Source organism: Schistocerca gregaria, chromosome 7 (genome assembly GCF_023897955.1).
Source record: "Schistocerca gregaria isolate iqSchGreg1 chromosome 7, iqSchGreg1.2, whole genome shotgun sequence".
NCBI classification, from domain to species: Eukaryota; Metazoa; Arthropoda; class Insecta; order Orthoptera; family Acrididae; genus Schistocerca; species Schistocerca gregaria.
In genome coordinates this window covers 358,837,031-358,853,139 of record NC_064926.1, presented here as the reverse complement: position 1 = coordinate 358,853,139, position 16,109 = coordinate 358,837,031, and the positions used below count along the sequence as shown (strand labels likewise).

The window sequence follows — 16,109 nt, the reverse complement described above, 5'->3', positions numbered from 1 at the left end:
TTTGTATTCCCACAATTATTATTCCATATGCTCTTTTCTTCTTCTTTCAAATGCTTAACTTTGTTACGTAATGCATTTCTATGGGCAGTTAGTGGTTGATTGCTACACCTACCTCTGGAACACCGGTCCTCGTCATCTGTTACATCCAAATTCGCTACTAAAACTTTTTTTCCCTAATTCGCATCTACAGCGATAAAATTATCCACGTTCACTGGTACTACTCACCCGTCATTTCCCTCTTGCATGCTTACAATACTACCTTTCACAAAACAACCTAATGGAGCCAAAACTTCATTATCTTCAAATGGTTCAATAACACATATCGTACCCAAAGGTAGATTTGACTCTACACGTACCCAAAGCGACATCCCGGTGCCACTAGACACGCCCTCATACGAATTAAGCCTTAATGCTAATGTACACGGTTCAATTGGTTTGCTCATTACTTTGAATGCCCCTCACGACAGCTCTGCATCGACAACAGTTTCCCCTAGCTGAAATAACATTCCACCAAGTTCCTCAGTTCGTTGTCCAAGGGCAATTTTGGCATGATGTTGATGCAAAAAATCTTCTCCTAGAATCATGTCCTTGCTTACACATGATACTACTTCCAAGCATGCATCAAATTGGACATCCCCTTTGCGATAGCCAACTGTCACTGACCCCAAAGGTGTAACCTCCTTATCCCTCAGTCCACTCAACCTATAAAGTGGTGGGTCTAACTTCCTTTGTCCCATTAAACTCTTAGTAGCCACTGACTCTTGTGTCCCTGTGTCCAACAAAATCTTAAACTTTTTAGTTCCTATGGATCCTACCACTGAATATTCCACCTCTGCATACATATTTGTAGCACTGAAATTAAACGGGAGCTCCCTTAGATGGGTCTTGGTCCCCCTCTGCCATTTAACAATTGTCCACCTCTACTAACTCCACTTCTCCATCCTCTATGCCGCAGATTTCCACCCCTTCCTCTATTCCTCGGTAACTGGGTACATTGCCTCTGCACATGTCCTATACAAACACACTCATAACATTTTATACCCGCTGTAAACACTGCTTGTCTACCTTCACACACTTTCCGCACCATATGTGCCGGTAACACCCTAAAAAATACATCAAGTACCCTTTGCTTGGCCTCCTGCAACGTAACACCATTTGCTTCATCGCACTGACCGAACTCGTAAGTATACTCAGTAATTTCTCTTATTCTGTCCGCAAATTTATCGACTGTCTCACCCTGCCTCTTCCTCATTCTACTTAACCTCTCCCTAAAGTACCAAATGCTATTCTGTTTCTTGTGCCTCTGTAAAAGCCCCTCCTTCAACTGCTTGAACTGCCCCGCCTTCCTCAAGGCCTGAGGTCACCTTACAAATGTCTTCGCTTCACTCGTTAATCTAATCTTGGCTACATGTAACAACTGTTCATTAGACCAACCATTCACATCTTATGTTCTTGACTCTGCCATTGTGTTGCTTTTGTTCCCAGTTAGTCCCATTTCAACCTATAAAATCCCACAGAAACAAAACATTTAACTACAAAAATAAACTGACTTCTTACAGCTCAGTATCTCATCTTACGTTGTAGGAGGAAATAAATAAAACATCGTACTCAACCCAATACAATAGTAATTAAATACCACGAAAGAAAAAAAAATCTTACTGCCCCAAATACACATACATTTACTCTGACAATGCAAAGAAAGAAAACATCCAAAACACGAAAAGAAAAATTGGTCAACACTCACCACATTTTGTGACTGTAATGCAGGCGGTGGGCTCGAACGTCGTACTGTACAGACGACGCTCGCTATTCTGATACCAAATGTAGCCGTCACTGCCAAATGTAGATGTCGACGTGCGGTGGAGGAATGTTGGACGTGGATGGAAACTGTCAGGGTGCACCGTATTAAAACTTGGCCATGATCTTCAAGTGTTTTATTATTCCCAGCTACAGTTCCACATTCCTCTATGTCTACGTCACAGGGTCTCGCAATGCCAAGGACACCACTTCGCTGTTTGCAAAACAGCTTGGTGCGGAAGGGCTATCTCAGTGACCCGTGCAATGTGCTGTGGCGTGCCGGCTGTGTACAGCCGCGGACTTTTGACAACGTCAGGATGCAGCGACAGCTGACTCAGTGGCCTTAGTCTCAGTTGCCACAGTGCCGCTTGCTGGGAGCCACAGGGCGTCCGAATGCGTGCTTCTTTGCTGTCATGGTTACGATCGTGGGCGACAACAAGTGCCTGCGATCCGACAGCTAAATCTGTAGCCCTCACCACGGGATGCCTACGGAGTGTGTTGGGAGCCAACAAGACTGCCCGCAGTAGCGTGCCATCGAGTGATCTGCCGCTGGCTGGCTACGGACCCCACATTGGCCTCAGAGGGTTGAACCAGCGACCCGCCGTGGACTGGAACGCTGATGCCACATCTGCTGCTGCGTGTAGCTGGTGGTGTCACATGCCCCGCCATCCAGGACAGCTGCCACACTTGAATCCCCCTCATTAGAAAACTGGCATCTTTTTATACACTTGTGCCATGCAAACCTCTGTGTTTACTCTTTTCAGTGGTTCTACGGCCCTGTGGCCTCCATTCTACTTCGCAAACTGGTAAGCGTAACTTACTGTCAGCAGACCTGCGCCTGGCTGTAACTTGTGTGCTCAGAAATATTGCACGGAATCTAACTTTTTCCTATCTTAAACAATGGTGCCGCTATACAGGCAAGCATGTATCTCATGCACACAAGACCGCCATCTGCAGTGGCTCGGACCAGAATGGCATTGTGACCTCCATCTTCATCATGCAAGTAAGACTAGTTGATTGTACCAGTTCAGGTAGATACTGGAAACCAGAGATAATCTCTTCTGATGTGAAGTGACATACATCATTGGGACCAGTGATAAGCCACCCAATTGCAGTCGCATGCACCCTGTACTCTTCGAGTAATCCAAAAGAGTCTGTTCCTCATCTGGGATGACTCTCACCTCCATCCCACTCTCGCCTGCCGCTTCCTCCTCTTGGTATGAACACAAGAGTGCACGCTGGATTTCTTCTCCTCTTCTTCAGCACCTTAATCCATAAGGACCTCCATCACACACTTAACATAACACTGGACTTCCAAACAACTAATAGTTTTCTTATTGTGTTTTGGGGATGCTGGTAGAATATCTTTTCTGCCACATTGTACACTACCCGCTATAGATTTGAACGAGAGAGCATGAGACACCAGCAAAAAAATAAACTGTCAATACTGAAACATGCCTTAACCTTCAAAGTTCCCTCAGAGAAAATATTGTAAATTCATGTATGTTCTATTATGTAATATATTTTTATTAATATAGAAAGCAAATGATCAAATAATGCCTACCATTAATAAATGTGAACAATGGATGTTGACAAATAATTTAATAGATGATGATCTAGTTGATTTGTAATGCCATGTATCATTGCCTAAACTTGTGATATAATACACTGCCTAGAAACCTCTAGAATATATTCTTTACAATCGAGATTTATTTTGCTGGTACTTTAATTTGTTTAATCTGTCTAATGAACCCTTAGCAGATAATTGTTTGATTGTGAAAGAAAGACAATGAACCTTGTACACAACACATTATCTTTTTTAAGTAGCATTCTGAAAGATTCTCACTGTGGCAAGGGAAACATATTTTTGAATTGTGGTGCCATTGGAAAACAGGATGTATTGATTTTGTCACATTCCAGCAGTCCAGGTTACATTTTATTTCATCTCGAACAAATGGTCTTTAGAAATATATGGTTTATAAGAATATTGGCAATGATCATGCATTTTTACATTGTTTTAGAACAAGGTGAAAACTAAACAGGATTTTTCAGGGCATTGGAGAATTGTAAATTTACTGTAGAAAGTAGAAAGATTTAAGTTTGTAACATGTTATGAAAAAGAAAGTTGCTACTCACTATATAGCGGAGATGCTGAGTCGCAGATTGCAACCCACTCACATGACTGCAGTCGCAGGCAGCTGAAGCCACACTGCCATCTGATAGTGTGCCATCAGTTGCCTGAGACTGCAGTTGTGTGTGTGAGTTGTGTTTGCATGAGTGTGTCTGTGCACGTCTTGTCTATTTCTGACGAATGCTTTACTGTCCGAAAGCTTGATTTGTGACATTATTTTTGTTGTGCCTATCTGCGACTCAGCATCTCCACTATATGGTGAGTAGCAATTTTCTTTTCATGATATTATTATATTCTATCCTGAGTTTTGCATTGTTTAAGGTTGTAGTATGACATACTTGTACTTCCTGTACTTCTTAAAAAAATCCAGATACCATTTACTCTATATAAAGTATTGGGATTTTTGTTTGTCATTTTAGGTATTTGTGTTGGTGAGTGTAGAAAATTTATTCCTGTATTAGACTTTTCCTACTGATCAGATGTATAAAAAGTCAGAGTTAGAGTAAACAATACATTGTTTATTTTTCAGGTCCTATTAGTCTTACACTGTACATGTCAGATGCAGAAGCCCAACAGTTTCTCAGCTATGCTCTCAGCTCAGAGATACTAAATGGGAGGAAAAACATTGGGTACCACATCGTCTATAAGGAAGGTGTAAGTGAATTTGTATTTTTTGTTTTTATAATGCTAGTTCAATGTTTTGTCATTATAGTTTTTTTTTTTAAGATTTTAGATTCTACGTTGTGTTTAAATTGAATTTCCTATGACTAATAAAAGATGTCCACTGTGAAATACACAAGATTATAGAAACTTATATGGTTTTACTCTTTTATGTACCTTTATTTGTGAAGATTGCAGCTTTGTGAATTATTCATTATAAATGAATGAAATTTATTTCACATATGAGCTACAGTAACTGAATAAAATGACAGGTGTACATAGTAATAAAACAGCTATACATGCTCAAGGTCAACATGCATTGGTCTGGTCATGGGACTGTGTGACACACAATAACAGGGCTTGATAACATCCTCTGTGACATGCATCCACAATTAAGTTCCCAGGGAAGAGTCATCCTTAAAACTTGTAATGGAATATGGACACATGGCCAAGTTCATGGAGCACAGTAATCATTGACTCCAGTGTGAAACTGTGAGATGTTTGTTTAAACTCCCATGAATAATGCAACATTACTCTCACAGAAAATGTGTAAACAACCTTTTAAAGTGCTACCTAACATTATGGAATCTTGCTGTCATATTTGGATTGAGAAGCTACCATACTTCCCTAGATAATATCGTCATGTTGAAATCAGAATTGTGGCAGTGCTTCATCTCCTGTAAAACCAGTGACCCACTGTTTCAGTAGTTCTTTCTGGGGCCAACCACAGCACCTTATATCTAGAACTTGACACTGGTCTTCTGTATGGCATATCTTTTTGATGAGAGGTCATAATCCTTAACTTCAAATGTGATGTCCAACAAGTGATATGGTTATGGTACAGCCCAAAATATCACTTTAGCAACTTTTCTGACTGTCCCTCTTTTGACAAAGGTGTAAAAGCCCATTATAAGTTGTCCAGGCTGTATTTCACTGGCTGGTGTTTGATATTATAGTGTTCTCGATCTTTCTTCTGTCTGCATACGGTCTGTATGTGAGCCTCTGCATACGGTCTGTATGTGAGCAAGCTGCCTCCTTCCTTCTTTGGTCCTGGTGATGAGGTGTATCACGTAGTTATCCAGAGTACCATCTGGCTGAAATGGAGACAGTGTACCCATTGTCATTTTGGTGGCAGAAAGAACACTGCCAAGCCTGTAGTGTCTTGTTTCACTGTAATGTATGTGAATGTCATGATGGGCATCATTGTTGTTGGGAGCTCCAATGTTAGGCACGTAATGGGGCCCCTTAGGGATATGGCGGCTAAGGAGGGGAAGAAATCCAGTGTGCACTCCGTGTGCATTCCGGGAGGAGTCATTCCTTATGTGGAAAGGGTCCTTCCGGATGCCATGAAGAGCACAGGGTGCAGCCAGCTGCAGGTGGTGGCACATGTCGGCACTAATGACGTGTGTCGCTTTGGATCTGAGGAAATTCTCTCTGGATTCCAGCGGCTATCTGATTTGGTGAAGGCTGCCGGTCTTGCTTACGAGATGAAGGCAGAACTCACCATCTGCAGCATCGTTGACAGAACCGACTGCGGACCTTTGGTGCAGAGCCGGGTGGAGGGTCTGAATCAGAGGCTCAGACGGTTTTGCGACCGTATTGGCTGCAGATTCCTTGACTTGCGCCATAGGGTGGTGGGGTTTCGGGTTCCGCTGAATAGGTCAGGAGTTCACTACACTCAGCTGGCGGCTACACGGGTAGCGGAGGCTGTGTGGCATGGACTGGGCGGTTTTTTAGGTTAGAAGGCCTCGGGAAAGTGCGGGATGGGCTGCAATGTCAAAGGGTGCTTGGCAATTACAGGACGTGCTTGGATCAAGGAACAGTCGGAATTATAGTTGTAAACTGTTGTAGTTGCGCTGGAAAAGTCCCTGAGCTTCAAGCGCTAATAGAAAGCACAGAAGCTGATATCGTTATAGGTACAGAAAGCTGGCTAAAGCCTGAAATAAGTTCTGCAGAAATTTTTACGAAGTCTCAGACGGTGTTCAGGAAAGATAGATTAGGCAGAATTGGTGGTGGAGTGTTGGTGTCTGTCAGTAGTGGTTTATCTTGTAGTGAAGTCGAAGTAGATACTCCGTGCGAATTGGTGTGGGTGGAGGTTATACTTAACAGCCGAATTAAGTTAATAATTGGCTCCTTCTACCGACCCCCAGACTCCGATGATACAGTTGCGGAACAGTTCAGAGAAAGTTTGAGTCTCGTAACAAATAAATACCCCACTCATACGGTTATAGTTGGTGGGGACTTCAACCTACCCTCGGTATGTTGGCAAAAATACTTGTTCAAAACCGGTGGTAGGCACAAAACGTCTTCCGAGATTGTCCTAAATGCATTCTCCGAAAATTATTTAGAGCAGTTAGTCCACGAACCCACGCGAATTGTAAATGGTTGCGAAAACACACTTGACCTCTTGGCCACAAACAATCCAGAGCTGATAGAGAGCATCATGACTGATACAGGGATTAGTGATCACAAGGTCATTGTAGCTAGGCTCAATACCATTTCTTCCAAATCCATCAGAAACAAACGCAAAATAATTTTATTTAAAAAAGCGGATAAAGTGCCACTAAAAGCCTTCCTAAAAGACAATTTCCATTCCTTCCGAACTGACTATGCGAATGTAGACGAGATGTGGCTCAAATTCAAAGATATAGTAGCAACAGCAATTGAGATATTCATACCTCATAAATTGGTAAGAGATGGAACGGATCCCCCGTGGTACACAAAAAAGGTCCGAGCGCTGTTGCAGAGGCAACGGAAAAAGCATGCGAAGTTCAGAAGAACGCGAAATCCTGAAGATGGGCTAAAATTTACAGACGCGTGAAATTTGGCACGTACTTCGATGCGAGATGCCTTTAATAGGTTCCACAACGAAACATTGTCTCGAAATTTGGTAGAAAATCCGAAGAAATTCTGGTCGTATGTAAAGTACACAAGCGGCAAGACGCAGTCAATACCTTCGCTGCGCAGTGCCGATGGTACTGTTATCGACGACTGCGCCGCTAAAGCGGAGTTATTGAACGCAGTTTTCCGAAATTCCTTCACCAGGGAAGACGAATGGAATATTCCAGAATTTGAAACACGAACATCTGCACAACCGCTCGCTCACCGATAGATCTGTACCTACAGATTGGAAAATTGCGCAGGTCGCACCAGTGGTCAAGAAGGGTAGTAGGAGTAATCCATTTAACTACAGACCTATATCATTGACGTCGGTTTGCAGTAGGGTTTTGGAGCATATACTGTATTCAAACATTATGAATCACCTCGAAGGGAACGATCTATTGACACGTAATCAGCATGGCTTCAGAAAACATCGCTCTTGTGCAACGCAGCTAGCTCTTTATTCGCACGAAGTAATGGCCGCTATCGACAGGGGATCTCAAGTTGATTCCGTATTTCTAGATTTCCGGAAAGCTTTTGACACCGTTCCTCACAAGCGACTTCTAATCAAGCTGCGGAGCTATGGGGTATCGTCTCAGTTGTGCGACTGGATTCGTGATTTCCTGTCAGGAAGGTCGCAGTTCGTAGTAATAGACGGCAAATCATCGAGTAAAACTGAAGTGATATCAGGTGTTCCCCAGGGAAGCGTCCTGGGACCTCTACTGTTCCTGATCTATATAAATGACCTGGGTGACAATCTGAGCAGTTCTCTTAGGTTGTTCGCAGATGATGCTGTAATTTACCGTCTAGTAAGGTCATCCGAAGACCAGTATCAGCTGCAAAGCGATTTAGAAAAGATTGCTGTATGGTGTGTCAGGTGGCAGTTGACGCTAAATAACGAAAAGTGTGAGATGATCCACATGAGTTCCAAAAGAAATCCGTTGGAATTCGATTACTCGATAAATAGTACAATTCTCAAGGCTGTCAATTCAACTAAGTACCTGGGTGTTAAAATTACGAACAACTTCAGTTGGAAGGACCACATAGATAATATTGTCGGGAAGGCGAGCCAAAGGTTGCGTTTCATTGGCAGGACACTTAGAAGATGCAACAAGTCCACTAAAGAGACAGCTTACACTACACTCGTTCGTCCTCTGTTAGAATATTGCTGCGCGGTGTGGGATCCTTACCAGGTGGGATTGACGGAGGACATCGAGAGGGTGCAAAGAAGGGCAGCTCGTTTTGTATTATCACGTTATAGAGGAGAGAGTGTGGCAGATATGATACACGAGTTGGGATGGAAGTCATTACAGCATAGACGTTTTTCGTCGCGGCGAGACCTTTTTACGAAATTTCAGTCACCAACTTTCTCTTCCGAATGCGAAAATATTTTGTTGAGCCCAACCTACATAGGTAGGAATGATCATCAAAATAAAATAAGAGAAATCAGAGCTCGAACAGAAAGGTTTAGGTGTTCGTTTTTCCCGCTCGCTGTTCGGGAGTGGAATAGTAGAGAGATAGTATGATTGTGGTTCGATGAACCCTCTGCCAAGCACTTAAATGTGAATTGCAGAGTAGTCATGTAGATGTAGATGTAGATGTAGATGTAGATTGTATCTCAATCTCTGTGTTTGAAATCAACATATTTCAAGTGGGTATCGGCCTTTGTGTTTCTAAAGCATTCTGTTAGGCCATCATCTGTGGAAGGAAGGCAGTTGCCATCCTGTGGGTGATGTCGCAATGTCAGATTACATTAGTTTTTATTGGAAAACTTTTCCATGATCAGCGATCACCACACAGAGCCTCCGTACTTGAAAATAATGTTTTCTTCAAGGAACTTGCAATTTCAAGAGCTTTGGCAGTCAGCACAGCTTTGTTGACTGCATAGCGACTGAGGTAGTCAGTGCAAACTACTATCTATCGATTCCCTTTTGTCGGCTCTGGAAAATTCCCCAAGAGGCTGATGCCACTTCGATGGAATGGTGCTGCTATTGGTGAGATTAGTACTAGATGGTAATTGTGGTATGTTCCTATGTTGCCATCATTCTTATAGTGACTCACATAGTGTGTCTAACAGCTTTATAGAGAACTGGCCAGTATTGCCTGTGACAGATCCTGTCTAGAGTCTCAAGAATTCTGGGTGACCAGATGTTAGAGCATCATGGAAATACTTCAGGATAGCTGGCCATAGATGAGCTAGGATGATGAGCAACCATTTCTGCCCCACTGGACCATAGTTCCTCTTATACAATTCTCTGTTTAGTAATTGGAATTCTCCTTTGTTCGATCCCTCCTCCTTCAAGGCATCTGTGTTTTTCAGCAGTACTAGATCTCCCTCTTGTAAAGCAGCAGTGTCAATTAATCAGGGTGTATACGCGGATAAGGAAAAACAAATTCCAGGATTTCCCGGTTAAAAATACACTTTTTCCCAGGTGAAAATGCACTTTTTCCGTGTTAAGTGACAGTATACTCTTCCTCAGCACTGTAAAACACATCAATCCTTTGAACGTTTATGGTTTTATATACTGATGTAGAATTTCCGAGCACTTTAGAAAACGAGACTCGGGGGGGGGGGGGGGGGGGGGGGGGGGGGAGGGGGGGGGGCACGTTTTGTTGCTGCAGTATTATTCTGCAGTAGTGGGATACAGTAATATCCTTTGTTAGAGTATTGGTTCTTACCAGTCAGATTCACAAAAATTTAACTGAAAGCTAAAACAATAAAAAATTCCCGGAATTCTAAACAATTCCTGGGTTTTTCCCGGTTTTTTCCCAGATGAAAAAATTCCCGAGTTTGTCCTGGATCTTCTGGTTGTCCCGCGTCGTATACACCCTGTTAATGCTGCAATGACTGAGATTTCATCTACAGTGCTGTATCATTTGCTTGTAAGGCAGTCAGCACCCATGTGTTTGTGTCTGCTATTTTAAATCACTGTGATGTCATACTCCTGAAGCCTCTGTGTCTATCCCACCAGTTGACCCAATGCATCCTTCTGGTTAACCAGTCAACACAGAGAATGGTAGTCTGTCACAACAGTGAATAGTTTGCCAAATGAATATGGCCGTAACTTATTATAAGCCAAACAGCTACAAGACACTCTTTCTTCGTTGTAGAGTAGTACTTCGAAAATACTCTGGAAGCATAATTTATCAACATTTCAGTACCTTCATGAATTTCCACTAGAACTGCACCTACCCCATAACTGCTACTGTCTGTGTGAAGTTCTGTTTCGGCTTCCTCATCATAGAATGCTAGAACTGGAGATGTTAGTACCTCCTAAAGGATGTGTAGAAACCTGTCTAGCATCCCGTTCCAGGAAGTTTTACATATCACTGCAGTAATTGTTGCAGAGGAAATGCCTTAATTTAGATGTCCTTTATGAATTGCTGGTAGTATGAGCACATTCTGGTAGTATGAGCACATTCTGTGGTGTCACCGCCAGACACCACACTTGCTAGGTGGTAGCCTTTAAATCGGCCGCGGTCCGTTAGTATACGTCGGACCCGCGTGTTGCCACTATCAGTGATTGCAGACCGAGCGCCGCCACATGGCAGGTCTAGAGAGACTTCCTGGCACTCGCCCCAGTTGTACAGCCGACTTTGCTAGCGATGGTTCACTGCCTAATACGCTCTCATTTACCGAGACGATAGTTAGCATAGCCTTCAGCTATGTCATTTGCTACGACCTAGCAAGGCGTCATTATCAGTTACTATTGATACTGTGAATCATGTAATGCCAAGAGCGACGTTCACCATTAATGGATTAAAGTTAAGTATTTCACCAGCTACGTCCGTTGTTTCTAAATTCTAATTTTCTTGTCCTGTTACAGACCTCACACCAACTGCGTGAGCTAAATCGCGTGCCTTTCGGCCTCCTCTAGTAACACGATGTTGGCTCTCCTGCCAACCACAACACATTCCACCACAATTTATCACATCAAAGATATGCTGAGGAGTTACAAAATCTGACTGCTTTTTTTTCCTGTGTATTGTGACGGATGCCCCAAGACGTTCATTTCTTGTGAAGTAAAGAGTTACATTTTTGGATTCAAGCTGACATCTGTTGTCTGAACTTCAACACAGCTGTGAAGCAGCTTAGATGCCCTTCAAATGTCTTCAGAAATTGACACTGTCATCCATGTAGCAAAGACACATCATCCATTTAAGGTGTTGAAGTGATCTATCACACTTATGAAGGTGAGTGGAGAATTACATAGTTCAAATGGCATGAATCATACAGGCCATCAGGAGTTGAAGGCGGTCTTTTGCTGCTCAGCTTTGTTATCCTCGATTTGCTAATAGCTTGTATGCATGCCCATAGTTGAGAAATAATTTTCTCCTTTCAGGCGGTCCCAGCTGCAATCATTGCGCAGCAATGGAGAAAGAGCTTTCTTCAAGATTTCATTTAGTCATCGGTAATCAATGCAGAAATGTCATGTACCATCTTCCTTCTTCATCACAAGGACCATCGGAAAGAACCAAGGACTCTCTTGAGGTTCAGTAATGTCATCTTGCAGCCATCTTCTCCACTTCCTCCCACATTATCTGTCTTTCAGTTGTTGACACTGTATGAGTGTTGAATAATTGGTGGATGATTGCCAGTGTCGATACTGTGTTTTACCATGGGGTCTGTTTTCAGGATGGTGATTCTTCTGGAAAACCTTTAATTCACAGGGAATTACATTTCACTTGGGGGGGGGGGGGGGGACGACAGGGAAATCTCAGGAAATTTCAGGAGTTTTGTTGTAAGATCTCAGGAGTTTTGTGTTTTTAACCAAATATTGAAAATTAATTTAATTTAGTTTCATAAATCACAAATTTTAAATACTTACTGTAAAGAAGACATGTTAAATGGCCAACAGACACAATTAAGACACTTACATAAAGCTTTTGGCAACAGTTTTCATCAGCAAAAGAGAAACACACACCATTCATACACACAAGCAAGCACACCTGAGGCACACATTACCACCAACTCTAGCATCTCGGGCTGGAATGCAACTATCATGTGGGATGCAAGCACCAATCTGGGGGATGGGTAAGGGGTTGGGATAGTGGTGTGTGGTTGGGGAGAGAGACGAACGCTTCTGGTGGAGTTTGCAGAGACTAGAATTCCAACAAGCACAGTATCAGGAAGGCGTGAGGCAGGGAGGTGGGATAAAAGGAGTGAAGGAGCTAAGCAGGGAAACATTGGGGGTGCATTGGAAGAGGGTGGCAAATAGACAGGGTGGATCACGAGGATGGGGATGATATAACCTCCGATGCGGTGTTTAAATGCTGGAAGTTCGGGCACATGTCATCCTGCTGTACTTCCGACATCATGTGTTGAGATTGTGGATGTCCTTCTCATCCCAATACTCCATGTGCCCCACCTCCTATCTGTGTTAACTGCGGAGAACATCATTCCCCCTGCTCACCGAACTGTGGGATATTCCAGAAAGAAAGGAAGATAATGGAATATAAGACCCTGGACGGCCTGACCTACACTCAGGCAAGGCGGAAATATGACCGGCTACATCCTGTGCCAATGACATCAACCTATGCCGTTGCTGCAACACCGGTTTGATCCTCTACCATGTCCTCACATACAGTTTGCTCTTAGCTATGTCAGAATTCACCAGCCCCTTTGATAGTAGGGGGCACTTCACTCCCTGTTGCTCTTGCTCCATCTATTTCAGGAGCAATACCACCCCAACCATCGGGGACATTCGTTCCCACTTCCCAGCCGTAGAAGTGTGAGACTTCTTCGGCTACTGTCACCAGGAAGGGGTCCCTTGGGGCCCTCCCATCCCAAGCTTTGCCTAGTGCCAAAGTGGACACCCGCAAATTTCTGAATCAACCACCGGTCGCTGGTCGTAGGACCACACGGTTGTCATCCGTCCCTGAGACTGACCCAGTGAGGCCCTCCCAGCCAGACCCAGCAAAGGCACAGCGTGCAAAGCAGTCGAAGAAAAAGTCTCCGTAGCATACTGACATTGTGGTGGCACCTGTTCCACCGCAACCTTCCAACTCTGCGTCTGAGGATGAGGTGGAGATTCTGGCGTCCGCTGAGGACCTGGATCTCGCCAGTCCCTCAGACTCGATGGATAGCTGTTGCACAGGTTGTGAATAAGTGGCAGCAGGGGCCCAGGACGCGTAATCTGCCTCTCCAGTCCCTTCACGCCTTTCACAGCCATGGGCAGTATCATCCTCCAGTGGAATTGCAGTGGTTTCTTCCACCATCTAGCTGAGCTCCGACAACTTATCAGCTTTCACCCTTTCCTCTGTATTGCTCTACAAGAAACTTGGTTTCCGGCAATGCGAACCACTGCCCTCCATGGCTATCGGGGTTATTATAGGAACCGGGCCGCTTATGAAAGGATATCTGGTGATGTCTGCATCTATGTTCTTTACTCCCTTCACAGCGAGTCTGTCCCTCTGCAAACACCTTTAGAGGCTGTTACCGTTCGGGTGTGGACGCCACAGGCTGTTAACCGTCTGCAGTCTTTATCTTCCACCGGATGGTGGTGTCCCGCAGCATGTCTTGGCTGCGCTGATAGCGCAACTGCCTCCGCCTGTGGGTTGTACTGGAATGCAGGAGGATCTGCAGCGAATTGACACATGGTAAAGGGAATGGCAATTGAATCTCAATGTAGACAAGTGTAATGTGGTGCGAATACATAGAAAGATAGATCCCTTATCATTTAGCTACAAAATAGCAGGTCAGCAACTGGAAGCAGTTAATTCCATAAATTATCTGGGAGTATGCATTAGGAGTGATTTAAAATGGAATGATCATATAAACTTGATTGTTGGTAAAGCTTATGCCAGACTGAGATTCATTGGAAGAATCCTAAGGAAATGCAATCCGAAAACAAAGGAAGCAGGTTACAGTACGCTTGTTCGCCCACTGCTTGAATAGTGCTCAGCAATGTGGGATCCTTACCAGATAGGGTTGATAGAAGAGATCGAGAAGATCCAACGGAAAGCAGCGCACTTCGTTACAGTATCATTTAGTATTCGTGAAAGCGTTACGGAGATGACTCCAGTGGAAGACTCTGCAGGAGAGACGCTCAGTAGCTCGGTATGGGCTTTTGTTAAAGTTTCGAGAACATACCTTCACCGAAGAGTCAAGCAGTATATTGCTCCCTCCTATGTATATCTCGCGAAGAGTCCATGAGGATAAAATCAGAGAGATTAGAGCCCACACAGAAGCATACCGACAATCCTTCTTTCCACGAACAATACGAGACTAGAATAGAAGGGAGAACCGATAGAGGTACTCAGGGTACCCTCCACCACACACCGTCTGGTGGCTTGTGGAGTATGGATGGAGATGTAGATGTAGATGTAGTTGGTGATGTAGATGGTGCCTCCACACATTTCAGTGTGGCACACGCCACGTACTCCGCCATAGACCTTTCGATCTGCAGCTCTAGGCTCTTACCTTCTGTCCAATGGAGAGTGCATGACGACCTGTGTGGTAGTGACCACTTTCCGACCTTTCGGTCACTGCCACAGCATCACTCTTCTGGGTGCCCTTGCAGATGGGCTATGAATAAGGCTGACTGGGACCTGTTTTCCTCCACTGTTGCCAACTCAGATTATCGACATCTTGCCATACTGCATTTTGTAATGAGTTTTCAACAATGGACATTTACTTTGAGTCCATTGTGAATAGCATTTAAAAATTTATGAAAAAAGTTATTCAAAAATGAAATTTTCTCTGTATCGGTACTTTTCAATTAAAATAGACCTATCTGTATATTCACTAATGAACCTGATTATTATCTGACATAGTCTTATAGAATCTGATGACTTATCTTGCAGTTTAATGATGATTTCTACAAATTTTCGTTGTTTCTGTAGAAATGCCCTTTCTGTAAAGGATATTAATTGGCATGAAAAGAGATTATCTACTGTCAGAGACAGCGTTAAATACATACATCATAACACTTTTTAATATACAGTTAGAATGCACATTTTTAAACAATACTGGCATGGCGGAGCTAGTCATACGTCCGCCAGCTATCACTTATAGAAATAAACAGGTGAAGATACAGAAATTAATCAAATGAAGAGCGTATCTCTTTTCTTTTTTTGTATCAAAACATTGTCTCTGGCACAAAATAACTTGTTACTTTACCATTCATTTTATATATATGTAGCAAAATAATATCATCCATTATAGGACACATATCTTTGATACAGCAGTAGTTAAAAAAAAGCTGGTAATGTGGGTAATTCACATTCAAATAAAGTGAGCATTTACCTACATGTAGCTCATAAAATATGAGTCATACTCCAAAAATAAAAGCTCTGTAACAAAATTTTTATAGCTTACTAAATTAACAGCAGAAATACCTGTTAGATTTGTAGCTTGTTGAAAGGTACAAGTAGGTTAATATACCATTAGATATTTTCATCAACTGCGCGCCTTTTTCCGACCCGCCTGGCTCCAATCACTAAACACATTGATAACTGGCTCTGTTGACTAGCATGTATAGTGTGTACCTTCCCTGTGCCCAGCCTGTGGCACAACACCAACAATACCCATTCGCCTGCAATTAACAGTCACTGCCCAACTTTGAGACCTGGACTGAATATAGACACTTCAAGCGATTTTGGATGACACAGTACACAATCTGAGCATATAGGATTTTCT

At 43.2% G+C, this 16,109-nt stretch overlaps 1 protein-coding gene across 2 annotated transcripts in view; it reads left to right on the top strand.

Annotated features, from left to right (window-relative positions):
- Positions 1-16,109, top strand: part of LOC126281529 (xylosyl- and glucuronyltransferase LARGE2s-like) — a 134,109-nt gene that overhangs the window by 59,923 nt on the left and 58,077 nt on the right. For both annotated transcript variants that reach the window (XM_049980575.1, XM_049980574.1), the window contains one exon: positions 4,458-4,582. In XM_049980575.1, coding sequence (XP_049836532.1) covers positions 4,458-4,582 — 125 coding nt within the window. The remainder of the gene's footprint in view (positions 1-4,457; positions 4,583-16,109) is intronic.